This window comes from Myxocyprinus asiaticus, chromosome 41 (genome assembly GCF_019703515.2).
Source record: "Myxocyprinus asiaticus isolate MX2 ecotype Aquarium Trade chromosome 41, UBuf_Myxa_2, whole genome shotgun sequence".
Classification (NCBI taxonomy): domain Eukaryota; kingdom Metazoa; phylum Chordata; class Actinopteri; order Cypriniformes; family Catostomidae; genus Myxocyprinus; species Myxocyprinus asiaticus.
In genome coordinates this window covers 21,020,158-21,047,724 of record NC_059384.1, presented here as the reverse complement: position 1 = coordinate 21,047,724, position 27,567 = coordinate 21,020,158, and the positions used below count along the sequence as shown (strand labels likewise).

At 37.5% G+C, this 27,567-nt stretch overlaps 2 protein-coding genes across 12 annotated transcripts in view; both read left to right on the top strand.

The window, feature by feature from the left end:
- Nucleotides 1-17,013, top strand: part of LOC127432196 (nuclear receptor coactivator 2-like) — a 138,860-nt gene extending 121,847 nt beyond the window's left edge. For 9 of the 11 annotated variants that reach the window (XM_051683070.1, XM_051683076.1, XM_051683068.1 and 6 more), the window contains exons 19-22: nt 37-469; nt 3,559-3,736; nt 7,368-7,560; nt 13,809-17,013. In XM_051683070.1, the coding sequence (XP_051539030.1) occupies nt 37-469; nt 3,559-3,736; nt 7,368-7,560; nt 13,809-13,823 (819 nt within the window). In that variant the 3' untranslated portion in view covers nt 13,824-17,013. The remainder of the gene's footprint in view (nt 1-36; nt 470-3,558; nt 3,737-7,367; nt 7,561-13,808) is intronic. The other 2 variants (XM_051683078.1, XM_051683077.1) reach the window with 2 other exon arrangements.
- A 3,518-nt stretch (nt 17,014-20,531) lies between these two features.
- On the top strand, nt 20,532-24,350 carry LOC127432199 (PR domain zinc finger protein 14-like). Its single transcript, XM_051683090.1, has 8 exons — nt 20,532-21,081; nt 21,264-21,314; nt 21,778-21,938; nt 22,088-22,355; nt 22,539-22,741; nt 23,012-23,113; nt 23,763-23,982; nt 24,193-24,350. Exons 1-8 carry the CDS (start codon nt 20,532-20,534, stop codon nt 24,348-24,350), a joined length of 1,713 nt encoding a protein of 570 aa, XP_051539050.1.
- Nucleotides 24,351-27,567: the final 3,217 nt, after the last annotated feature.

Sequence of the window (27,567 nt, the reverse complement as noted above, 5' to 3'; positions counted from 1 at the left end):
GTCTTTTACATACGCGAAACAATCTCTGTCTCCCAGGGGACAATCAACGCTCAGATGCTGGCCCAGCGGCAGAGAGAGCTGCTGAGTAATCACTTACGCCAACGTCAGCTGGACCAACAGCGACAGCAGCAGCAGCAGCGCAGCATGGTCATGCGAGCCCAGGGCCTCAACATGCCGCCCAACATGGCCGCAGCAGGCATGAACAACCCTCGGATTCCTCAGGCCAACCCCCAGCAGTTCCCCTATCCGCCCAACTACGGTACAGGACTGGCCTCGCCACCCCCCTCCACCAGCCCCTTCTCCCCCAGTTCCCCCAACCTCCCCACCCCCCAGCTCCTCTCCCACAGCGCCATGCATGGCTCTCAGATGAGTCTAGCTAACCAGGGGATGCTGGGCAGTCTGAGCGGACAGTTTGGGGCTGTTATGAGCCCACAAATGCAGCACAGTGCCTTTCAGTTCCCCAGCTCAGGTACTGCCTGCCCTTTCTCTCTGTCTGTGTGTCATGTGCTTACACACACTCATGCACCTGCAGTCGGCAACACAACAGGCTTAACTTGAGTGATTTGACCGTGCAGTAAAAAATGTATGATGTATGAGTTAGTAAATATGGTTCAATTAGTAATGCAGTAGTTTAGGCATTGGTGAGCTGTGTTATGCAGACTTCATCACGTAGAAGTACTAGTCGAGCAACTTAATGGAGTTATGAATTAATTGGGGGAATCTCAGAAAACTGTCAAGAAATATCCAGGGTCTTATTTCAACATAAACTAAAAAAGAGAATAAGAAAACATATCAAAACGAAAATAAGAAATTATATTTTGAATTAAGAAAACTATGCCTATGTTTTTTTGCGTTGTGACATTCCTAGTTCTTTGAAGCCTACTATAATGCAAATATATTTCTAAAAAATATAATACATTATAGTATATTTGCAAAGTACAAATCTAAGTATATATCATAGTTTTGTGTAATTAAGTTTTTTAATTTAGTAATCTTTTTTTTTCTTTTTTTTTTTGCAAATAAAGTGCATAATAAAAAAATAAATTCGCAATACAGTAGTAAGAATTTAGGGCAGATAATATTTTTTTCGCAATACAGTAATAAGAATTTAGGGTGCATAATAATGTTTTTTTTTTTCACCATACAGTAATACAGGGGGGCCTGGGTAGCTCAGCGAGTACTGACGCTGACTACCACACCCGGAGTCGCGAGTTCGAATCCAGGGCATGCTGAGTGACTCCAGCCAGGTCTCCTAAGCAACCAAATTGGCCCGGTTGCTAGGGAGGGTAGAGTCACATGGTGTAACCTCCTCGTGGTCGCTATAATGTGGTTCTCGCTCTCGATGGGGGGGGCGTGGTGAGTTGTGTGTGGATGCTGCGGAGAATAGCGTGAAGCCTCCACATGTGCTATGTCTCCGTGGTAACGCGCTCAACAAGCCACATGATAAGATGTGCAGATTGATGTCTCAGACGCAGAGGCAACTGAGATTCGTCTTCCACCACCCGGATTGAGGCAGGTCACTACGACACCACGAGGACTTGGGAATTGGGCATTCCAAATTGGGTAGAAAAGGGGATAAAAAATAAATAAATAAATAAAATACAGTAATACAAATTTAGGGTACGTAATATTTTTTTTTCGAAATACAGTAATAGGATTTTAGGGTGGATACTAATGCTTTTTTTCGCAATACATAAATAAGAATTTAGGGTTGATAATTATATTTGTTTCACAATACAGTACTAAGAATACAGTGTAGGAAAATGTGCTTAATAAAATATAAATTAATTTTTTCTTTGATTTTGGGATTTGGAAAATATGACCTAAATATTTCTTCCTGAGATTTGTTATTTTCTGGGAGAAGCAGGGTTATGTTATCAAGCACTGGAATTTATTTTAAAAGAATGAGATTCTTTTAGTATTAGATGTTGCCATTAAATTCAAGGACAAACCCTTTCATATCTATCTTCACATTTACTATCTGAATAAAGTTATAATCTTTAGATTCAGTGAGGATTTGGTCTTTTTAAATGTCTGCCTGTAGTTTTTTAGTCACATACTGTGTGGTAACACATAGCACTTTATGGAATTCATGTAGCATTATATAAATACTCTTACTACTGTAGTGCCCTTGAGAAATAATAAGTAGCAGAAAGGAGTAGTAGATGACACTAGAGGGCAGAAGAGTCACTTGAAGAGACTTTTAATATTAAAAGAATTTCATGTATTGACAATATATGCCGTTATAATCTTTATCACAATAGATCTGTAGATAGTAAATGAAATATAGATAATGTCAAAGTCATTATTTAATCAAAGATTACAATCTGTTAAATTCTTGATAATTGTGCCAGTGTCTATGCCTGTGCTGTGTCATATGTCAGTGTCTGTGTCCTGCCTAGACTAATTGGCTGATGGTGATCAGTGGAAGTGGAGCAGTTGATTTTTAAATGAATTATGCGGTGACCCAGACCCCATCCCCAACCCCCCCCACCCCCACCCCCGGCCTTCCAAGCCGCTAACACTAACCTGCATGTGTAACTCTGCCCTTCTGCTTGCTTACAAGACCTTGAAATCCTCTACTGGACGTCAGTCCCTCTTGATTCCTCACTTTTGATTATGGAAATGAAACACTTCTCAAAATGATCTTTGATTTCTGCTTTGAAATTTTTTAAAATGATGATCAGCTAATTAGTTTGGAAATTGAATGATTCTCATTAATTGTACTGTTGAGATGTGTGTATCTGTAAATGTGTGCTTATAGAAGTCTTTACATTTTTGTATTTTTATTAGGGCTGTCAAAATTAACATGTTAGTGCATACAATTAATTTTAAAATGTTTTATGGCATTCATTTTTTAAATGCTATTTAAAACCTACCCTCCAAAGACATATCAGCCAACTCCTTGTCAGCAAATCCGAACGTGCAAGACAGACAGAGAACATTTCAGATAAGAATTATTGCAGATTTGCATTGCATAGTACGAGTTAGCACAAATATGCCTCTTTCTGTTGTTTTTTATATAAATGTATGGGGCAAATATACAACAGTTGCCCCATAGACTTCCATTGTCGGTGATATTCATACACACGTTTTTTGTTGTTGTTTTTTTACGTGACATCAGTAAAAATTGCCGAAACCAAAAATTACACACATTATTCTGAATTCCATGAACTAAAATGTGTTAACGCGTTAACAACAAAAAAGAGATAATATATTTATATTTTGTTATATTTTATTATGCAATTTCTATTATAAAGAATTATTATGCAATAAAAATAATTTAAATATTTTTATTGATTGACAGCCCTAAATTTATTCATCGTAACTCTCAGTGTTTATGGATTCAAATAATGAATAAATAGTCTCTTTGGGCATGAGGATGCTAAATGTGAGTGTTGTCTGACAGAGAGAGTGTGTATGTATTTATGTATGTTGTGAAAGTGCTGTACAAGTAATAATGTGTTCATATGTATTCCAGTATTCGCTGAAAAATGTATGTTTCAAGCCTAGGTTAGCCCACTCACTTTTGTAAGTGTGTATATGTCTGTGTGTCAGGTATGAGTCAGCAGTCGGATGGTGGGTTCGGTGGTGCCGCCACCCCTCAGAGCCCCCTGATGTCTCCTAGGATGGGCCACGCCCAGAGTCCCATGATGCAACAGGCGCAAGGCAACACTTCTTTCCAGTCCTCCCCTGATATGAATGGCTGGACACAGGGCAACATGAATGCCAACAGGTGCAGATTATCCTCTTATGTCACACACAACACAACATCAGCAACAAGTGTCTATATTATAATAACTAATATAATACTATAATTACTTATTGATTTTGTTTATATATATATATATATATATATATATATATATATATATATATATATATATATACGCTTTGACGTTTCCCTGTAACTTTAAAAGTGAAGTGTGTAATTTTTGTGCCACTAGCAACACCAAACATAAGTTTCTCGAACACTTCCCCCATCTTCCATTGGTCGACAAATAGACCATTTTTTTAATGAATTTTATTGGCAGCTATTATGGCTGCATGCCATATTGTTCGGTATTTGATTAACCCTTAAATGCATGGGTGTTTTGCCAAACATTATTATATACTCTGGTCTTTAGAGACCTGGCATGTATATCATACATAATATATCTACAAAATGCCCAGATAGTGTCACATTTTCAAGACAATTAAAAAAATAATACAACTGAATATATTCTAATACATTTTGATGTTTTATTTTTCATATATCGAAGAATGATTCAGCAAATCTAGAACAGGATTCATTACTTTCACACTGAAATTTCGTGAGTTTCAACTGGCTGTCAAACACATATTGAGCTACACAACACATTATCTACACATAAGCTAAATATATGTATATTCTCAAGCAATTTTTAAGTCTAAATAGAGGCACAACCGAAATGGCAATAGTCATATCATACTGTTCATGTGTTACACTTGCTATAGTTTACTTACAATTTGATTATTCATCAAATAGCAATGTCAGATGTCAATCACTGACATATCAGTGCCATCTTCAGTAACAAATAGTATGTAGAATGTGTCTACACGCATATGGAATAATTATAATTTACCAGTGTTGCACAGAAAATCAACATGTTGTAGTATTTATTTGTATGAATATAGTACTCATTTGTCTTGTAATAAACTAAGAAATATATTTTCTGTGATTAGTAAAGTTACAGTATATAGATATGAAATAACCATAAAAATTTGATTTATCGAAAGTAAAAAAAAAAATTTAAAAACGACACCATTACATATTTAGTGTCTTTAATGACCCTATACACTTTTGGTAATGAAGCACTTATAAAAAATATATATATATATATATATATATTTTTTGCAATTTTGCCTTTTTCATTTTGTAAATATTTGCTGCAATAATTACAAAATGTCTTCAGCTTTTCTATTGATAATGGCATGAAGAGAGGACTGTATTTAAAAACACAATAAGTCGATTATCTTTTTAAGATGCTGGAAAAATACGGGTTTGGGAATACTTTTATTGGATGGATTAAGTTACTTTATAGACACCCTGTAGCGGCGGTACAAACAACTGGATTAATTTCAGATTATTTTACTCTGAATAGGGACACCCGGCAGGGTTGCCCTCTTTCCCCATTATTGTTCTGTCTTGCTCTGGAACCATTAACAGCCGCAATAAGAAAGGAGGATGATTTTCCAGGGGTGGTGGCGGGAGGTGTGGTGCATAAGCTTTTACTTTACGCAGATGATATTTTATTCATCTCTGAGCCCACTAGATCTATGCCTTGCCTCCACAGAATTATTAATTTCTTTTCTAAATTTTCGGGATACAGAGTTAATTGGTCTAAATCCGAAGCTTTGGCTCTGATAGCGTACTGCCCAGTAACGGCTTTTCCACCGGGCACCTTTCAATGGCCCAAACAGGGCATTAAGTATTTGGGCATTTTATTCCCAGCAAAATTATGTGATTTAGTCAGAGTTAATTTTGACCCTTTAATAAAAAGGTTTTCGAGCGATGTCAGACAGGTGTGCTTCATTACATTTATCGATGATTGGAAAGGTTAATGTTATTAAAATGAATTGTATTCCAAAATTCAACTACCTGTTACAGTCACTCCCTATAGATGTCCCCCTCTCTTATTTTAAGCAATTTGATAGTATAGCAAAGTCCTTCATTTGGAATGGAAAGCGTCCCAGGTTACATTTCAACAAGTTACATAGACCGAGTGACAAATGTGGGCTAGGCCTACCCAAGATTTTGTTTTATTATTATGCATTCGGTCTCAGACATTCAGCTCTTGGGTCGCTTCCACCTGAGAGAGCCCCTCCCTGGTTTGGAATTGAACAGAAAGTTATTGCCCCTATTTTACTATTACAAAGCCTTTCTATTAAACTAATTGGAGAAGTTAAGTCGCACCTCGTTATCTCGCATCTGCACGCGCTATGGTCAAAAGTGTCCAGAGTGTTCAATTCAGACATTTATTTAAATGTTGCCTTGAGCATATAGCTAAACCCAAAGTTGCATATTGGTGAGTCCCCTTTCTTCTGGTCGGAGTGGATTGTGAGGGGTGTTAATACACTCGGTGACCTATATGAGAGTAGTGGGTTGAGATCATTTAAAAATTTGGTCCAACATTTCAGGATTCCTAGATCTCAGTTCTTCAGGTATTTACAGCTGTGCCACCTGCTCTGTACTATTTTTGGGAGTAGCATACACCTCTCTAAAAGGGCAGATACTCTAGAAGTGGTGATAACAGCTTTTGGAAAAGGTCATGAGGCATCAGTGTATTACTCCCTGTTAATTCAGAGTCTGGGGGATGGAGCTTCAACTTCTCTCAAGAGATTATGGGAGAGAGATTTATATTTGGTATTGGAGGAGGAAGTGTAGGCTAAGATTCTAAAAAATGTCAAGTCTGCATCTAGAGATTCAAGGGTGCGTCTGGTGCAATTTAAGATTTTGAATCGATTATATTGGACCCCCTCTAGATTGTATAGACTTGGTCTTAAAGACACACCCACCTGTTGGCGATGCCAATCAGAAGACAGGGATATAACCCATGTTTTTTGGGGATGTGTTTAAATACAGGAATTCTGGTTGAAGATTCAGGGATTTATGTGTGATGTGTTGGACACACAGTTTTCATTTTGCCCCAGACTCTGCATTTTGTGTGATGGGGAGGTCATTAATTTTGAGGATAGTCACTTGAGAGGTTGGGTCCTGGCCGGAGTTATGATGGCCAGGAGAATAATCCTCAGGGGGTGGAAGACGGCTGGGACACCCTCGTTTCGGGAGTGGTGCGGGGAGATGAGTGAGGTTGCGGCATTTGAGGGGACGATTTACAGAAGGTTGGGAAAGTGGGATTTGTTTAATAGGAAGTGGGGTGGATATTTGGATTTCTTGGAGGGTTCTCGGGGAGGGGCAGTGGAGAGGGATTTTTAGTTTTTAGTTTGATGTATATGTGCACTCTTGTTTTTTGAAAGTATTTTTTAGTTTGTTTCTAAATTTTTTGTTATAATTGTAAGAGACCAATGTAATGCGTGTTTGTGTCGGGGGGGCGGGGGGTCGTGATCGGGAAGAGGGGTTTTAAGTTATATAACTGATTCAGTATTTTATGTTGTGTTTATTGGTTTTTGTGTATGGAATCAATAAAAATGTTAATTAATTTTTTTTTTTTAAAACACAAGTCACACCTTTCAGAGTTGAGCATCAAAGCTGACATTTTATTTACAGTAGAATAGTCCTAAAGTTAAGGTAATGTACATTTCCTGGTAGTAAAAGAATCCAACATGACATACTGTTGCTTTATCATCAAGAAGTGTCTCATACCTTTATTTGCTTCCCTCTGCAGTATGTTCACTCAGCAGTCATCAACTCAGTTTGGCCAGCAGGCCAACAACAACATGTACAACGGTAACGGCATGAACCTCAATGTGTCCATGCCCACCAACTCGAGCAACATGGCCCAAATGGGCAACCAGATAAACATGAGCTCTATGAACTCTGGACCTGCGGGGGGGATGTCCAACATGGGCCCTGAACAGGTTAGAAAGATATACACACACACCACTGTAATGTGAGTGAGAGAGTGTCAACCTATCAAAGATTAACTGACTGATTAATAAGACTGCATCTTAAATAACAGCATTTGCAAGCTTTTCAGGCAGTTTATATTGTCTCTGTTTAAAAGGAGCTATGTGGTCCTGGGTAGCTCAGCAAGTATTGATGCTGACTACCACCCCTGGAGTCACAAGTTAGAACCCAGGGCGTGCTGAGTGACTCCAGCCAGGTCTCCAAAGCAACCAAATTGGCCTGGTTGCTAGGGAGAGTAGAGTCACATAGGGTAACCTCCTCGTGGTCACGATTAGTGGTTCTCGCTCACAATGGGGCGCATGGTAAGTTGTGCGTGGATCGCAGAGAGTAGCATGAGCCTCCACATGCTGTGAGTCTCCGCGGTGTCATGCACAACGAGCCACGTGATAAGATGCGCGGATTGACTGTCTCAGAAGCGGAGGCAACTGAGACTTGTCCTCCGCCACCCAGATTGAGGTGAGTAACCGCACCACCACGAGGACCTACTAAGTAGTGGGAATTAGGCATTCCAAACTGGGAGAAAGGGGGATAAAATAAATAAAAAATGGAGCTGTGTATTCTAGGCTTAGTGATCGTTCACACTGACCACATTTGCTAAAAAAGCTAGACACTAAATGCAAGTGTCTCAAGACGCATTTTTAAAAAAACATTATAAAATTTGGCACTTTTGCACTAGATGTTGACAAATCAGCAAGACGTGTCGCAACGGTTAAAATCATCTATCTAGCATGTGTTTACATAGAAAAAACTATTGAAAAACAGCGCAGATTGATGCAAAAACATGTTCGGCGTGAACAACCCCTTAAAACTGAAGCATTCCGAGATTCTGTCCACTTACATCTCAAAGTGCATAAACATATTTATATTTGTAATAGGGTACTGAGATGATCCTTTGAAATGTGTAAATGTTTATAGCCTTTTAGAAATAATTTGAGCTCCGCTGTTCTAAACGCACTCAACTGAACTAGAAGGTTTAAAAGCTGGTTTTAAGACCCATCTCTAAAGTGAAACTACTTTGCAGTGCTCGTCAAACTCTCAAACTTTTTATCGCTAATGAAGCACATTCAGACTCTTCAGTGTTCCACCCAGGAATTTAGTAAAAGCGATACAGTGTAGATTTATTGGATGCATTTATTTACTTAAACCATTAGACATATAATGTCTAATGGTCAGATCTTAAGTGTCTGAGGTCAACAAACAGCATAGTCGACGCTGCAACTAGCTCTTGAATAATTTACTCTAATTATCCCAGTGTAACTTTGCCGATGAGAGGGATGATGCAAAACTAGACGTAACAGACCAGTGATGTAATTAGTCACTTGCAATTAGTGCCCGTTTGAGGTTTAAGAGGTCATTTATGTAAACATGATAGACTTTAAGTGCTAATATCAGACATGGGGCGGTCTATGAGTCAGCTTGGGTTTTGTACCTTCATACCTTCACACACTCTCTCTCTCTCACACACACACACACACACACACACACACACACATTCCTACACTCCCATAATTCAATCTAACCAAATCTTAATATCAGATTACTTGGGACATTAAGAAGCATTATCAACATCTTGATGGTATTGCCACATTATTTAAATATGCCAGGTTAAAAACAAATTGAGCTTTATTGAAAGCGTCTGTGGCATCTTGTCAATCACCATAGAAAATAATTTCTCCTCTTACCTTAGTTTGAAAAAAAAAAATAAAAATAGTAATAATTATGCTCTTACAATGCAAGTTTTTGGGACAAGTGAACAATGAACAGTTGCCCCGTTAGTCTTCCATTGTACGTGCATTTCTGTACACATTTTTGTTTTTTGCTTTGTTTTAGTTTTGCTTTGTTACAAACAAATATTCCTTAAAATATATTTTCCTTTAAAATATTCCTTAATTTTCAAAGTGATGCACTCTTTTGCCAGTTACATAGTAAAGATTTTTATTTCTGCTTTACACAGCCTGCTGCAGCTTTTAAGCTTCATTAAATAGTATGAATATTTAACCAAGTTGCATAGGTTTGATTGTGTGCACTTCATGTTGTTATAAGTCCATAGGCCCTGGGAATTTTAGTCCACTGATTTATTCCCAGGATTTGTGTATAGTCACTAGTCTTTTAATAATTTAGCATTTTGCCATTAGTGGAGATTTAATGAATTATTGCACTCTTTTTCTTAGCTGTAATTATCTCTTCATGGCAACACAAAGTTTGGCATTACGACACATTCTTAGCGTGGGGTACGTGAAACTGGGTTATAAGTGCTTTTAAAAAGTACTTCACCTCTCAAGATTTATTGCAATGTTTGGTGGATGTAAAAGATTGTGCGAAAGGAATACAGATGTATAATTGGATTTTTCTTCAACTATGGGCACTTTTGGCTCTGTTGACTATTAGAAAATAAACTTTTCCGTAAAATACACTTTTGCAACTCTTACTAGTTTAATTAAATTTTTCAATAATGTCCAACATTGTGGTTATGTGCATCACAGGAGAATTGTGTCATTTGTTTGAAACAACATTTACCCTCATAATGCGATTGCAATGCAGTTAAGGCAATACAACGATTAAACTGTTGCTTATGTAAACTCAGTACTGTGGTCATATAATTGCGATTATGCTATATACTGTATCCATGCTGTAAGATATGTGGAGTACTCCTATTTTAATCGCTTTATACAGGCATGTAAAGGCTTTTATCACATTTCTTCCTCTCCGACCAAAGTGCGCTTGCGCCAGTGCTGCAGACGGATAATGTTACGCTCAAGTACAGGTTTAGAAACATTGCGAAACAAAAGAAGCTGCACTTACTTCTCGGCTTCACATGAAACGGCAGTTACCTGCACTGTTTTCCAGCAGTGGTGCTCCCCAACTGCAGAATCTATAGCCCCACGGCAAAAAAAGCAACATATTTTCCCAAGTCGAGAATGACCGGTTGCAGTCTGAATTGAATGTTTGTGAGATAAAAACACCATATACCACAAAATAATGGTAAGAAAACACATCTTTTTTAAATGAGTTTGTCCTCATGGGCGGAACACAACAACATCCGATGCGTGTATTCCAATTAACAATCAAATGACAATTATTTTTAGTGATTCAAAACAGACAGAGCATCCAGTGTAGTTCAACAAACAAATGACTCCAATGAACAGATCCACACAAAAAAAAAAGATACATATTTGCAACAAGATGTTTTTTGAAGAAAAAAAAAAGCATTAAAACATCACATTTCTCAATGAATAATCAGAGTTGCATGTAAACGGGATTGAACATGTTTGCCCAAATCATTTGTACAACTTAATCGAATTATTCTTTATAGTCTGATTACTGCAATAATCAGGGTATTGGTGTACATGTAAACATAGCTAATGTCATTCCCATCATATTCCAAATCATGTATTGTGTTTGATTGCATTCTATGTTGGACATTATGGTGATGGAAATGACATTTAAAACATTTTTGGAATACAGTGACAGACTGCTTTATCTTGCTGAGGCCATTTTAATGTATCCTTAAAACACCTTTCACTTTTTGCATAATTTGATTGGAAATGACTCACATTTCATGTTTATCTTGATTTTTCTTTGGGTTCTTTTTTTTTATTATTTTTTTTCACTCTTCACGTCTCATATTTTGTCTCAAGTATGCTCTTTTGTCTCCTTGGTAACAAAGTACACCAAATTTGGATAAAAACATGCATTAGTGTCAAAATTGTTGGTCGTGATGCAAATGACGCATAACAGAGGCGTCTGTTATTATATAGATTATTTTCAGAAAATAAATATTAAACGGTTTATGATTATTTTACTCTCTTTAGATTGTTTTTAAAATGCAATAATTAGAGATGAAAATTCTCATCATTTACTCGCCCTCATGCCGTCCCCGATGTGTATGACTTTTTTTCTTCTGCTGATCACAAACAAAGATTTTTAGAAAATTATCTCAGCTCTGTAGTTCCTTACAATGCAAGTGAATGGTGACCAGAACTTTGAAGCTCAAAACATTACATAAAGGCAGCTTAAAAGTAATCCATTTAACTCCAGTTAAATCCATATCTTCAGAAGTAATATAATACGTTAGGTGTGGGTGAGAAACAGATCAATATTTAAGTCCTTTTTTACTGTAAATTCTCTTCCCTGCCCAGTTGGTGGCGATATGCACGAAGAATGCGAATCACAAGAAACAAAAGGAGATTTATAGTAAAAAAGGACTTAAATATTGATCTGTTTCTCACCTTCATCTATCGTATCACTTTAGAAGACATGGATTTAACCACTGGAGTCATATGGATTACTTTTAGGCTGCCTTTGTTTGCTTTTTGGGCCACTTTTTGGAGCAAACAGGTTTATCGAGCAAACAGGTCTGTGGATGATGCAGTCAACATGGGATTGCATCATATCCTGCAACATCTGGACAGACCAAGGACATATGCAAGTATCCTTTTTGTGGACTTCAGTTCGGCTTTCAACACCATCATCCCAGCTATACTCCAGAATAAATTACACCAGCTCTCTGTTCCCACATCTATCTGCCAGTGGATTACCAGCTTTCTGATGGACAGACAGCATCTTGTGAGACAGGGGAAATTCACTTCCAGCACCTGTACAATCAGCACTGGTGCCCCCCAGGAATGTGTGCTCTCCCCACTACTCTTCTCCCTGTACACCAATGACTCCATCGCCAAGGACCCCTCCGAGATGATGATGAGTCTGTATACAGAAGGGAGGTTGAACAGCTGGCTGTCTGGTGCAGTCAAAACAACCTTGAGCTGAACACGCTCAAAATGGTGGAGATGATTGTGGACTTTAGGAGGAACACCCCAACACTGACCCCCCTCACCATTCTAAACAGCACTGTGGCAGCAGTGGAGTCATTCAGGTTCCTGGGCACTACCATCTCACAGGACCTGAAGTGGGAGAACCACATTGACTTCATTGTGAAAGAGGCCCAGCAGAGGTTGTACTTCCTTCGCCAGCTGAGGAAGTTCAACCTGCCACAGGTGCTGCTGATACGGTTCTACTCAGCAGTCATTGAGTCTGTCCTCTGCACTTCAATAACTGTCTGGTTTGGTTCAGCTACGAAATCAGACATCAGAAGACTACAAAGGACAGTTTGGACTGCTGAGAGGATTATTGGTTGCCCCCTGCCTCCCCTTCAAGAACTATACACTTCCAGAGTGAGGAAAAAGGCTGGAAATTCACTCTGGACCACACTCACCCTGCCCACTACCTTTTTGAACTGTTGCCTTCTGGCCGACGCTTCAGAGCTCTGAGCACCAGAACCATCAGGCACAGGAACAGTTTTTTCCCTCAGGATATCCATCTCATGATCAGTTAAATTGCCCCATTGAGCAATAACTATGTGCAATACACAGTTTAGTCTTTTTTTATATTTATCCAACATATCCTACCTCTTCTGCCATTTCATTCCTCTGAAAAAAAAAAAAAAAAAAAAATAAACATTTGCACTGTACATAACAGATAACAGATTTGTATTAGATTGCACTACGTATGTGTATGTGTGTATGTATGTATGTGTGTGTCTCTGTGTGTATGTACATGTGTATAACTATTTTACCACATGTCTTGCTGCTGTTTTTGTATTCTTTTTGTATTGTTGTCACCAAGACAAATTCCTTTGTGTAAGCATACTTGGCAATAAAGCTGATTCTGATTCTGAAGTTCTGGTCACCATTCACTTGCATTGTATGGACCTACAGAGCTGAAATATTCTTCTAAAAATCTTTGTGTTCAGAAAAGAAAAAGTAATACACATCTGGGATGGCATGAGTGTGAGTAAATGATGAGAGAATTTTCATTTTTGGGTGAACTATCCCTTTAATATTTTATAATGAATGTTCATTCAAAGATTTCACATTTTGAAATGAAAGTCTTGGTCTTGGTAAAACAATAAAATCTATACATAAAAGGCATTTGAAAGGGCGCAAAAATTATGAAGTCATGGCAAAAGGTTGCCAAGACAGTTTTTAATGTTACCTTCATATAACAAATTTTTTTAAACCTGTTAGTTTTAATAAAAAAAATCAACCCGTTGGACATAAAAGTCCTCATAGAAACACCCAATTATGTCTTTGGTTTTATGTATTCATTGATTGATTCTTTGTTCGATTCATTTTCACTATCAATCTAAGACCAGTTTTTTCTTCTCTCTCTCTCTCTCTCTCTCTCTCTCTCTCACACACAGCAGAAGTATTGTTGACCCTGGGCAGATGACGTCCCAATGCAGTAAACAGTGTATGAAGACTTTTCATGAGTGATTTCCAGCTGCAGCGTGGTTAAAAAGAGTTTGTGGAGTGATGCTGTGCTATTTAAGCTGCTATCAGGGGCGGGACGGGTCTTTAGAGGTCCTGCCCCCTACTGGACATCTATAGAGGATGCATCAGGGGAACTGGAGCTCAGAGGGGATGGACTCTCTCTCACAAACACATTCACACACTGACACGGATCTTCTGGACCTTGAGCTACCCCCTCTCCCCCACCCTACCCAGTCAAGCACGGCCTTCTCTCTCATACACGCACTGCAAGCCCTTTCTGTCAGTCTGACTTAGGTCTCCCCTGAAAAAGACTCAGTAACAGTGGCATCGGAATCCTTGTCTCCCATGAATGTATTCCTCCCTCTTTTTCTCTCTCGATTTCTTCTGGACTTCAGGCTGTTCTTAACAGACATTCTTTAACCCACCCATCTTCGGTCTAACTCCTTTCCTGACGTTCCAAAGTAGGCAAGGAGAATGCATTTGAAATCTGTGTTCAAAAATTCAGCCATTTTGCCTTTTTTATTTTATTCTCTTTTGTTTCAGAGTACAAATAAAGATAGAATGATGTTGAAATGTCTTCTACATAGATTATGAGAGATGACGGTTTGTAAAATTAGACATAATTTAGAGGTTTATTGTGTAGTAAATTAAGTTTTATTCTAATGTATAGTTTCTTTTTTAACAGTGTAGATTTCTTTAAAAAGCGTCAATGAGAGTGGTGAAAAATCACTCATAAGAAATGGATTTTATTTTACTTGGTCCAGTAGTTTCAGAGAAAACGATTTTTAAACGTGTTGTTAGAAAATGAAATGCTGGTAGATTGTAATTTGTAATTGTTTCGTATGATATTTATTTTTTGATTTTCAATATGTTTTCCCCCTCCTCCTCCTCCCCCCAAACTGTTTCAGAACAGTTCCTGAACTGTTTCAGGAACAAGAGCGGCGTTTCTTAAGCGTGTGTATTCATTTGATGTGAAAATGAGGAAGGCAGGGAGCATGTGCTGTTTCTAATGGTACTGAAGAGGGGGAGCTGGGGTGCAGTGGTCCTTCTTTTCCTGGGTGGGCTTTGGGAGGGTGCTGTGTGTACAGTGTACAGATACTCGCTTGCTTCTAAGCCTTTAGCCAGGAGCCCCGCAGGAGGAACACAACACAGCCATAAACTCAACACTGAAGCGTGCTTTCTTTGTTGTGTGGTGTCACATGCTTCATGCCAGATGCTAGATACAACCAGAATCCGGTGTGTGTAAGAAAAGACAACAAGCAATAAATATTACTTGAGATTTTTTTCCCCCTTTGTTTTGTTTTGTAATTTTTGTACAGGATATTTCAGGAGACACATTTTTCCTCACCGGTTCAAACTCAGTATTAAAGACGGACAATTTTTTAATGTGGGTTATATTTTGAGAAAAACAAGAATTGAAAACAAGATGTCCAAATCTACATGTTCCTCAGTGACAAGCAGGTTTTCATAGTGGTGTAGCCAAAAATAAAGCAGCATTGATGTTTTACGTGGCTATTTTGACATTCACACACAGTGTACCTCTGGGCCTCAAACGGATTTGGCAACCTCGGGATCAACAGTCAGGCTGTTTACTTGGACCCTCAATTCACATATCTCCGGATTGCATCACTACATACATGTAAACTGTACGCTCTTGAAGCTGTAATGTACGCAAAACAGTCATTCATGCATTCTATTTGAGAACAAAGCCAAATTTCCTTGCCTTTTAACTGATTGATAGACTTACACATACCAATTTCATTTTGTTCTTGTACCATGTCTGCACACAGGTTGTATCGGGGTTAGATTGTCAGCCTTTCGCTTTCGCTGAAAATATCACCATGTCATCTCTGTTTTTAAGCTGGTTTAAGTATATAATGTATGTACCAGCAGAAAATTAAATTTGCAATGACTCAGCTCTATCATTATACGCTGAAGGTGCCGTGGTTGTGTACGTTGGTGTAGCTTTAGCTTTCACTTTTGAACACTGTAAATACAAGTTTGATTTCGCATCATTTGGGGTGAAGTGTTCACTCTGCCCACTGCTCAAAAGTTCCTGAAAGTTTCAGAAACACACTTGCCGTTTTAACAAAACTTGCCGAGTTAAAAAAAAAAAAACTTGATTTAATGATTCATATTCTGTTTGATGAAACAAATTCTATTTGGCACTCATTTCACAAGCTTCTTTAATCACAATTTTGATGAATGTTGGATGCCTTGGACAAGGACTGACATCCAGAAACCATATTGGAGAATAGCCAGTCGCACATGTACCACTACCCTCTGCAAAGTCCAAAGATTGTCAAGATTTTGAACTTAAATATAAGCCATGATGTGAAGGTGGTGCAGAGTTTTTTTTAGTGCAAAAGAGCCATTTGTCCTAAAAAAATAAAAAAAAAATAAAAAAAGATATAACTTGAATTGTAACAGCTATGATTGAATTTCCTAAAATGATTTGTCTTTACTTTTTGATTTCTTTTTTCTGGGACTTTCAATGTCTTTTTGTATAGTCTGCCAATTTCTTAGAGCTAAATGCAAGAACCTTGAAATGCTAAAACTTAGCATATTGCCTTAGATCTGTTCTACTGTCTTGTATATTACAAAAGTCGTCTGTATTATATTTGTATAGTGAATCATTGACAGGATCCACCTAATTCATTACTGCTTATCCATGTCTTTTGCTGGATACCTTACATATTCCCCCTCTCTCCTCCTTGTTTCAATATTGCTCATTTTCCATGTTTAGTTTGTGATCAGTTGTGGGTTTTATTATTTGTACAGTCATGATTTTACCCTCTCAGTTATGTGTGAGAATGAAGATGATGCAATGGGAAATCGAAGCAATATGTAATTTATAAGGACTTTTTTTTTGGAGGAAGCTTACAGTGTTGCGTGCTCCTGAGATGTTTTTTTTTTTTTTTTTTTCTCAGTTGTGGTCACATGAAACATCCCTGTTCATCCGCATCGATGTGTGTAATCTTAGTGTGAGCCTTTTATGCAAAGTTAGATATACCGAGAGAAATTTAAATACAGTTATGCAAGTTGTCAACTAATATGGCTTTGCTGATGCTATTTGATGTTGAATCAAATTGAATTGTAAATAAAGAATTCTGTTATTGCAACATTTAAAAATGATGTCGTGACGGATTATTTCGAACCTCCTTGCAGATGATCAGGTTTGTTAATCAACTTCTCAACGCGTTGGAAATTTTTCATTAGAGGTTGCGAAAAGCTGTTTTGGTGTGCAAAGGTCAAAATAGTAGCCTAATACAGGCGCTCAATAAGTAAATGGAGGGAACATGATTAAAAACATGTTTGTGCGAGTAAAAAAAGGGATCCTGTAGCTTTAAGGCAAAACACTCAACCTGTTGCAGAAGAACAATGTTTAATTTTTTATTTAATATAGACTATCTGAAAAGATATCAGGCTTAATATATCAATGTTTAGTTTATCCTCTCATTATTAAAGTCACGTGGTCATGCAGCACATTTCGGATCCATAATCATTCAAACTGCAGAATTCCGTTGTTCATCAATGATCATCATAATAACAGGAACACTTTATTATAAGGTACTCCATTTGTTAACATGTGTTAATGCATTAGGTCTCATGAACAATGAACAATATATTTTATACAGCATTTATGAATCTTTGTTAATGTAGTTAATAATAAAAAAAAAAATATTATTGTTAGTTCATGTTAGTTTATAGTGCATTAACTAATGTTAACATATACAACCTTTAATTTATAAAATGTAGGCTATTACTATCCTATATGTTGAAATAACCCAGAATAAATAAATGCTGTAAAGGTATTGTTCATTGTTAGTTCATGTTAACTAATGTTGACAAATGGAACCTTATTGTAAAGTGTTACCACAGTAACAACAGTAATTATTATTATTATTATTTGAGGGGATTATGTTATTACATGCCTTTTAACTTCAGTTAAACATTTGATTGTCTTATTATTTATCAGAAATACATTTGGCTTAAATCTACATCAAAACCAGTTTATTATATAAGCCCTAATAGAAAAAAATAATAATATAACAGTAGTAACATTGTTATGATTATTATAAATATAAGTAATGATAAATAATAAAAGCATGTTTTTTTTCTGTTTCATTATTATTTATAATAATATTAGGCCTATTATTGTGTATGTTTTGGTGCAAGGCTTATAGTTAGGCTATATTTTAGAAGCGTGAAGTTGAAACTTGTTTTTCATCTTTTTACTTAAAGTACAGTACTGTGCAAAAGTCTTAGGCACATAAGATGTTTCACAAAAGCGTTTGTCTTAAGATGATTATTTATATCTTCAGCTTCAGTGTGTCAATAGGAAATATAAATGTTAGACTCCCAAACATTAATTATGCCAACAGAAAATAATAGAATAGAAGAACAGGGAGCCCTGCAACAGATGTCATGGCCCCCACAGAGCCCCCCACTAAACATCCAGTCAGTCTGGGATTACATAAAGAGACAGAAGCAATTGAGACAGTCTAAATAGATAGAAGAACTGTGGTGAATTCTCCAAGAAGCTTGGAACATCCTATCTGCCAACAACCAAGAAAAATTGTGTCCAGGTGTACCTAGGAGAATTGGGGCAGTTTTAAAGGCAAAGGTGGTCACACCGAATATTGATTTAGCTTTTTTATGTTTACTGAACTTTGTATGACATTAAGTGATAAATGAAAACTATTTATGTCATTAGTTTTGAAGACATCCTCACTATGCAACATTTTTCACAAGTGCCTAAAACTTTTGCACAGTACTGTATATCTAAGTAGGGACTCAATTTATGTTTAATTTTACTCTGATACAAATCACAACTGGCAATGAGTTGAAAATGATAATGTTATAATATAAGTTAAAAAATGTTTTTAATAAATTCACGATTCACTCAATGTAGGTTATAATATAATTTACGCAGAAGTTTAAGATCTGCGTTTTGTATATGTGCACTCGGTTAAATCACATAATTTAATCCATGCCCTTAAACTGACTGTCCAGAAACAGTCCTTGTGCCTCTATCCATTCTCCACGTTAGGTCACGTTAGTCGTCCGCCTCTCGTAGTTAACACATTAGAGAACTTTTGGCGCATATGAAAGAGAGCTATGAGTGGAGGCTCGGGTGGTGCTAAGAACATGTTAAAGTGCAATTCCCTGAGGATGAACCCCTGACTGGCCAATGAGAGCACAGATCCGGGAAAGGCATCTCCACTCTTGTAGCTTTCCTCCACTCAACCATATGTCTTCAGACCTGTCTCAAGCTTCACACAAACAACGGCGCATTTCATCGCTCCTGAGTCTAAGTCCTTGTGAGCTGAAGTCAAAGGTTCTCCAAGAAGAAGAGGAGGATTTCAGGACTGAAATAAGTCACTCTATGGTGAGAGCATAAAATCAGACTTACAATATGTGTTCACCGATTTGATGGCAGTATTAACTAACTTGGGCGTTTTATTTTGCGTAAAAATTTTACATTTATGAGAACTCTTCATGCGCAATAACCAGCTGAGGTCAGAAATCTATGGAGCATGACACCTTTAATGCTTTTTAAAAGAGTTGGAAAGGCTTCATTAATGGTGACCTTTCTTGCTGACCCTCTGTTCTTAAACTGTAGTGTCACGACCCTAATTAGTCTCTGTTAGTGGCTACCAGTGCGCGCTCTCGTCACAGTTTATTCTAGAGATCTAGAATATGGTTTAGAAAATGGACTATTAGAATAAGTTGCACAGTGCTGAAAAATTCGATGAGTGAAAAATTCTATTTTAATGGGGTTAAAGGCAGCTTTCAGTCATTTCTACTAAAGTTGGTGGGATCTTAATTTCAACATATAATAATAATATTTTTTTATTTAAAAGTTGTATTAGTTAACATTAGTTAATTAACTATGAACTAACATGAACTAACAATGAACAACTGTTTTTTTTTATTAACTAACATTAACAAAGATTAATAAATGATGTAAAAAATATATTGTTCATTGTTAGTTCATGATACGTAATGCATTAATTAATGTTAACGATAGGAACCTTATTGTAAAGCGTTACCGGAAAGTCTATAACCTACTGTAAACATGAACATAAAAAATATTTCTGCCAGATCTGACCCTTAAAAAGTGCTGTCAGTGCATGCATATGCCTAATCTAATGTAGTCATGTTGATTTAGTCCAAATATTTTTGACTTGATATTTTTGACTTGAATAAACCACATTGACGTACATTTAGCAACTAGCAAAATCTGGCAAAATATTTTATAGTGCATTTACATTTTTGTTTAAAATCAGCCTAAAATGTACACACTAAAAAATGTGTTAACATCTAAATTAACTGGGTTGATTCCAGTCTGAATCATCACTGAATCAACCTGATTACATTACGTTACACCAACACAAATAACTGTAAGGGTTAGATCAGGCAGAAATGGCTCCTTAATGTAGCAATTGCAAGTTAGTGGTAAATCTGTGATGCAGGCTAAATAGTTTTTACCTAAATGCACAGTCAAATTCATGTTTCATGTTGTTTCATTCATTTTACAGTTGTTTTTGGACAGAACGGGACAATATACAGGACTGAATAATAATAATAATAAATAAATAAAAATAAGGCTACTGAAGTTCTCATATCTCTCCTCATCGGCCGTGGTGATGTCGGTGTCTCTCTCCAGTAACCCCGCAGTGAGAGACAAGAGTCTGGCGCTGTACCCGTCTCATCCCGGCGCGCACTACACAGACCTCCTCAAGAGCGCGCACAGCATCTTCCATCCGCTCACGTCTCTGGGCCGCATGGTGACAGACGCACAGGCAGTCATGCCATTTCATTTCACCGGGACTCCGTCTTTTTTCAACCACAACAGCCACAGGGCCGCTGTATTCCACGAACAGATTCTCAATGTGTCCAGCGTGCCATATTTTCAGCCCGTACAGCCCTCACACACCATGTTCTCCAAACACGAGGAGCAGAGCACTGGCTCTCTGTCGGAGTTCAGCAGCCCGTCCAGTGTAAAGTCCTCGGTTTCATCCTCTCCGGCTAAGGACAGTTTCATGTACCTGCAGGCCCCAGAACTGGTATCCAAACAGACTCGCACCTACGGTTTTACCGAGGAAGATCTCTTCACTGTGCTCTACGGATATTCCAAAAAACATGGGCAAAATGTTGGACATGCCATCTCTGGAGTATCATTTCCCCCCAGTACAGGTATATATATCAACATGCAATTTACACATACTGATAATCTGATTACATAGTTTAATTCATTGTATAACTCATATAAAAGGCTTTTATTGTCACACATTCAATTTAAATGTCGCATTCTCTCAGCTGTTCATATATTAGGCATAATTGCATTTGAAACTCATATTTCTTTAATTGCTTAACAGCTGATCGTCATCTTTTCCCTGCTGATACTGAAGCGCTTGATCTCCCAGAAGGTAATTGGATTCTTCAATCAGTCTATCTATCTATCTGTCTGTCTGTCTGTCTGTCTGTCTGTCTGTCTGTCTGTCTATCTATCTATCTATCTATCTATCTATCTATCTATCTATCTATCTGTCTGTCTGTCTGTCTGTCTGTCTGTCTGTCTGTCAGTCAGTCTATCTATCTATCTATCTATCTATCTATCTATCTATCTATCTACCTATCTATCTATCTATCTATCTATCTGTCTGTCTGTCTGTCTGTCTGTCTGTCTGTCTATCTATCTATCTATCTATCTATCTATCTATCTATCTATCTATCTATCTATCTACCTATCTATCTATCTATCTATCTATCTATCTGTCTGTCTGTCTGTCTGTCTGTCTGTCTATCTATCTATCTATCTGTCTGTCTATCTATCTATCTATCTGAATTTCAGTGTTGGCAATGTCATGAAGTGTGTCTTGAATTTTTCAGGCTTATCGATTCTCCAAACTCACTGTGGAAGTCTTTCCCATTATGGAGTATTTGCTGATAAAAGCACGATTCCAAAAGGCACCAGGTTTGGGCCGTTTCAGGGGAAACTGGTGAACACAAGTGAGATCAAAACCTACGATGACAACACGCTCATGTGGGAGGTAAATAAACATTCAAGTGTTTCTATTTTCTTTTTATAGCCTATATAACTTTTCTGCAATATTCAGTGAGATGAAACACAGTTGTTTTCCTATTCTCTGATTTATATGAAACATTTAGATTACATTTTGAACATTTTCTCTACATTAAGATCTTTGAGAAGGGGCGCTTGAGTCACTTTGTGGATGGAAGAGGCGCTCCAGGGAATTGGATGTCCTTGGTGAAATGTGCGCGATTTCCAGAAGAACAGAATCTGATTGCGGTTCAGTGCGAAGGCCAGATTTACTACGAGGCCTGCAAAGAGATCAGATCAGACCAAGAATTGTTGGTCTGGTACGGAGACTGCTATGTGCAGTTTCTGGGCATTCCTCTCACCCTCAAAGAGTTTATTGACGATAATGAGCCTCTCCAAACCGAAGGTATGTGCGTAACACAAAAATGTGCCCAAGTGCTCTTTATAGATTTTTATAGATATATATTTATGTGATCTGCAATCTATATTTACATATATGATTTGGGCCAGTTACAATATAAAATTACGATGTGTTGTGCCTAAATGTAATTGCAAATTCCTTACGCGCCAATCTTTCTTTTTGCTTCAGATTCTGCAGAGGGGTTTAAGTGTGATCGCTGTGGAAAAGTGTTCGCTTATGAGTACTACAGAGACAAACACCTGAAATACACGCGCTGTGTGGATCAGGGTGATAGAAAATACCCCTGCCACCTCTGCAACAGGTCTTTCGAGAAGAGAGACCGACTTCGAATTCACATTCTCCATGTGCACGAGAAACACAGACCACATAAGGTAAAGAATCATAGGAATCCGAATGAAACAACAGCGCTATGGTGCTGAAAGAACAGCTCCCCTTTAGAACAGCTGCACAGAATGCAAAATATCCAGACATTGTTATCATGGCTATTTTCCCAATAAGCTTTTGAAATACACGTATGCATGCCGTATTTTAAATAGTTTAATTGAGAAGAAAAATTATTGAGTTTATTTACTTTCAATTCGTTGGTCATACTTTATTAAAGCACTTTATATAATACAATCTCTTTTTTTTCCCGTCACTAGTGCTCCGTATGCGGCAAAAGTTTCTCGCAGTCCTCCAGTTTGAACAAACACATGCGCGTGCACTCAGGAGAGCGGCCTTACAAATGTGTTTACTGTAACAAGGTGAGTAATGCTCAGTGCATTCTACAGATGCATTGCAAATACAGCTTTAAGGATTTGGCTAATTGCATGGTGTATTTGAGCGCTCATTAGCGTCTCTGAGAGGACACTTACATGCTAATTAATGCCAGATGCACCTCCAGTCTATTGTGCATGGGGATTATGCTTTAATTTATGACTCGCAAAAAGACAAAAGTTTGTCGGACCCTTTGTTTTGTATACTCGTCCTGTTCTATTCTCCAAGGGTGACTTAACGCGTGCGATAAGAGCATTTTCAGTGGTTATGTCACTCTCTCTGTACTGTTTGCGGACTGCCTAAGACCATTTTGCCTTTACGATATTACCCATCATTTGTGCTTCGTACTTTGGGCACAAATTTGCTGAAAACTAACACCAGGAAATCTGACACGTTTTTATTTCCTTAATAGGCCTACTATATTTTAGCTACATGTATTGCATTCTAAAAATGCAAAAACGTTTCTTTTAGGGGAAAGGTTTTGGCCTTTTGTAATTATAATAAGCTTTATTTAAAAACAATAGAAGACAAAGGGAAGTCCCCATTTAGGTATCAATTAAAATGTGTCCTCAAGAGCTTGTGTATTACCATAATCAGTTACTTTGCGAAATGTACATTTATTTCTTACTGTCACAGGCTTTCACGGCCTCCAGCATCCTCCGCACACACATCAGGCAGCACTCCGGTGAGCGGCCGTTCAAGTGTAAACACTGCGGGAAAGCGTTCGCCTCTCATGCGGCCCACGACAGCCACGTCCGGCGAACCCACACCAAAGACAAACCCTTAACATGTGAAGTGTGTGGAACTACTTTCCAAGAGGCCCAAGAGTTTAAACTTCACATTAAGACCCATAAAAGTAAGTTAAGAGACATTTTAAGGGGGTTTGAAGCCTGAATGTCCAAATAGATGAAAAATTGAAAATTGAAAACTAATTCCATATGATTGTCAACTGTAAAGTGGTATTTCTATATGTAAATATGTATATATTTGTTGGACTAATAGGCTTATATGGCAATTATCAAATTTATTTTGGCTAAATTTATAAAATACGATTCTTTCCCCTCAGAGCGACATCTTTTGGAAAGCACTGTTCTTCTTTCTGGAGATGAGAACACACTCCTCACCAGCAGTAAGGAATCTTTACGCTCACAGAAACACCAGAGGGAGAATTTATCGTTTCCCGGGATGACCACTATCCCCTCCGAGTACAGACCCTGGAACTAATGCCACAAAATTACATTAAAATGTGAAGTCACAGTTCGCGTTATTCACTCTTTTCCCAAAGAGGAATTGCTAAATGTTATTTGATATTGTATATTTTATTTATATGTTATGTGGCCCCTGTATAAATATTGCTGATTTAATTTTATATTGTGTTTTTATTATTAATATTATTATTATTATTATTATCATTATTATTATTTCGTTGTTATTTATTAAAGTGTGTTTGACTAGAGAAATAAGCTTTTTTGTAGCCTACTTTTTAAAGTTAGCTCAAAGCAAATAGCCTCGTCGTGTAGGCTAATTGTAATCTGCTCAACCTAAGCTATAATACCATAACAAAGACACACACCATGATTTTATTATTATTATTATTATCCTATTATTACCTGTAATGTCTATTTGCACAGGCTTTATCGTGAACTGTAACTGCTGTTAGTGTAAGTCCAATCGTTAGCAAACTGAAAATTAAAATGTAATATATCAGAAATATCTGTGCATTTATTTCCGCGTATTTTCTAAAGAGACTGTTTTTGTTTTCCCTACCAACCAAAATCGGTTTGTAACTTTTTTTGAAAATGTAAAAGCGATTTTTGTTGTGTTTTGTGTATCTGCTCATTTTCCACGTTTCCTGAAATATGTACTCTTTTAAAAAATGTTAATGCAAAATTCTTCATTTCTTTGCCTAGATGTAAATTGAATTCGAATATAACGAAATTCGTTCGACTGTGCTAAAATATTTTTCTATTTATTATTAAAAACAATTTCAATACTTGTCCTACTTATATTATTAACATTATAAATTATTGTTAATTTAACATTATTAAATTATTATATATTATACTTGTCCTGCCATCATATTATTAACAATGATGAAGGCTTTCAAACTGACCAGGTTTCCACCTGTTAAAGAAGACATAACAGACAAATAACAGACAACAGTTCTGTTTTTTAGTTTCTCTCTGTCTCTTTCTCTCTCTTGCACACACACAGACAGAAGTACCAACCAATTGGAAATTACAAGGAAGAACTGTAAATGAGTGCACTGAATGTATCATTCACATCTGATGCAGAGAAAGTGAATGAACAAACACCACACTTACATACAGGGTAATAGCCAACCATGAGACTGATAAAATGCTGAACAAGAAAGATAAATGAAAAGAAATACCAACTCGGTTTGTTTAGCAAGAACTTAAGCAAAGCAAACAGAAGTGCAAAGAAAGGCAGGGCAGTCCCTCCACAAACTGAAACTTTAGCATGTGCATTTACAGTGTTTTACTAAATGATGGCCAGGGACAGGAGAGGAGGAGTGTGAACATCCCCCAACAGCAAATTAATGACAATGGACTACCGCAATGAGGTGGTCCAGTGTGGAGAGTATGGGCTGCCCTGGAAACAAAGGCGGTCTCACTGACATCTGCTGCCCCCTGATTGTGTCTGCATGGTACCAACTGTCTGTGATGGAGAAGGAAAGAGAGCAAAAGGCTTGTTGACAGATTACCCCTTCCATGAGTATTCCCTAATCAAAACACACAACAACAACATAGTGGTCAAAGGGCACTGCTAAACGTTACACTGCAAAAAATGTTTTATCAGGTAACCAAAAAAATGTTCTGAAAGTGCTAACATCACTCAAAATATTAATTAACATGACTAAATTAGCCTGACTGCAAAAGTAAATGTAAGGGTTAAACTTATGTAGAAATTTCCTTGATTACTTGTTATCCATTTTTATAGTGTATAGTCGTTGTCAACAAGCTTTTTGTTATTGGCTTTATTTGAAATGCTTTTCATTATGGACAGAAACTTTTTCGAAGTGTTGCTGAGCATCTTCAGTTCAGATGCATTTATTTGTCTCCTCTTTCTTTCCTTTTTACACCAATTTCCTAATATCACTCAGTGTGGATTTCCAGTTAAAGGGATAGTTCACCCAAAGATGAAAATTCTGTCATCATTCACTCATGACGTTTCAAAGCCTTCTGACTTTCTTCCGTGGGAACACACTGCACTTTTTTCATACAATGAAAGTGAATGGAGACAGTTGTAATTCTGCCTAACATCTCCTTTTGTGTTCCACAGGAGAATGTCTTTCAAATGACATGAGGGTGAGTAAAGGATGACAGAATTTTCATTTTTGGGTGAACTATCCCTTTAACTTTGCAATGAAGATCAGAGATCAATAAAAGACTATTTGATCTCATAAAGTCTTCGTTATGAGGGATGAGTCTCGATGATCCTCTGCCATCAGATTCACAGCTGCCATGGATACCTATTATTAATTTCACCTTCACTGGTTACATACAAAACTGGGTGGGTCATATGTCAAGCTTCAGAAGACAATTCAATTACCCTCTCATACTTCAGCTGGGAGAGATGCAGGTTTTGAAAAAAGAAAATCCACCCTCACAGGGCTTTACCATTCTGTCTCCTGCTTTTGAAGTTCCCTAGGGCTTCTGGTAGCACATATGTACATCAGAGCTCATGGTGAGTTAACAGAGCTTCGAGGTGCAATAAAAGGAGCCCTCAGGGTCAGTGATAAAAACTGTTTTCCTGGTTGTCTCGAATAGATGATTTCACCCCTGGCATTTTTGTTCATGCAGGGAGTCATGGAGGTTGAATGATGCAGCAATGTGGTTCATAAATGCACAATTCCATCAGAGCCCATAATCATAATGAGCTGGTAAACGTTGCTGTCTTGATGCACTCTGTGAAAGCTCTGACATTAAGAGCATGACTCAACAATCATGCTTTGTCTTTCTCTCTCTCCATTTCTCCCGCATTTTGCGTTTGCATTTCTCCTCCTCTCTCTCTCTCTCTCTCTCTCTCTCTCTCTGTTGCTCTTCTGAATTTTTATACATTAATTTATAGCCATTGATTTCACACTTAACCTTTGGTGCTTTTAAATGCAACCCCCATTCAATATGGACATCCATAATGCAGTTTGATCTCTTTATTAATATGAGATTAATGATATCCCCCCTGTGGCATTTGGATGCTTGTGTGTGATTCAGCTACCTCGAGGTCAACCTCTCAGTATGGCTGTGCAGTAATTCATTTTAAATGAGGGATGTAGTGCATGCTTCCCTAAAATCTTTAGATGTATCATTAGTATGTATATACACTTGTAAGCAAACATTGTATATAACAGTGCATATGCATGAATCACGGGAGATTTGTCATTTTTGTCATTTCATTTTGAAAGTCATGAAAATTCCCA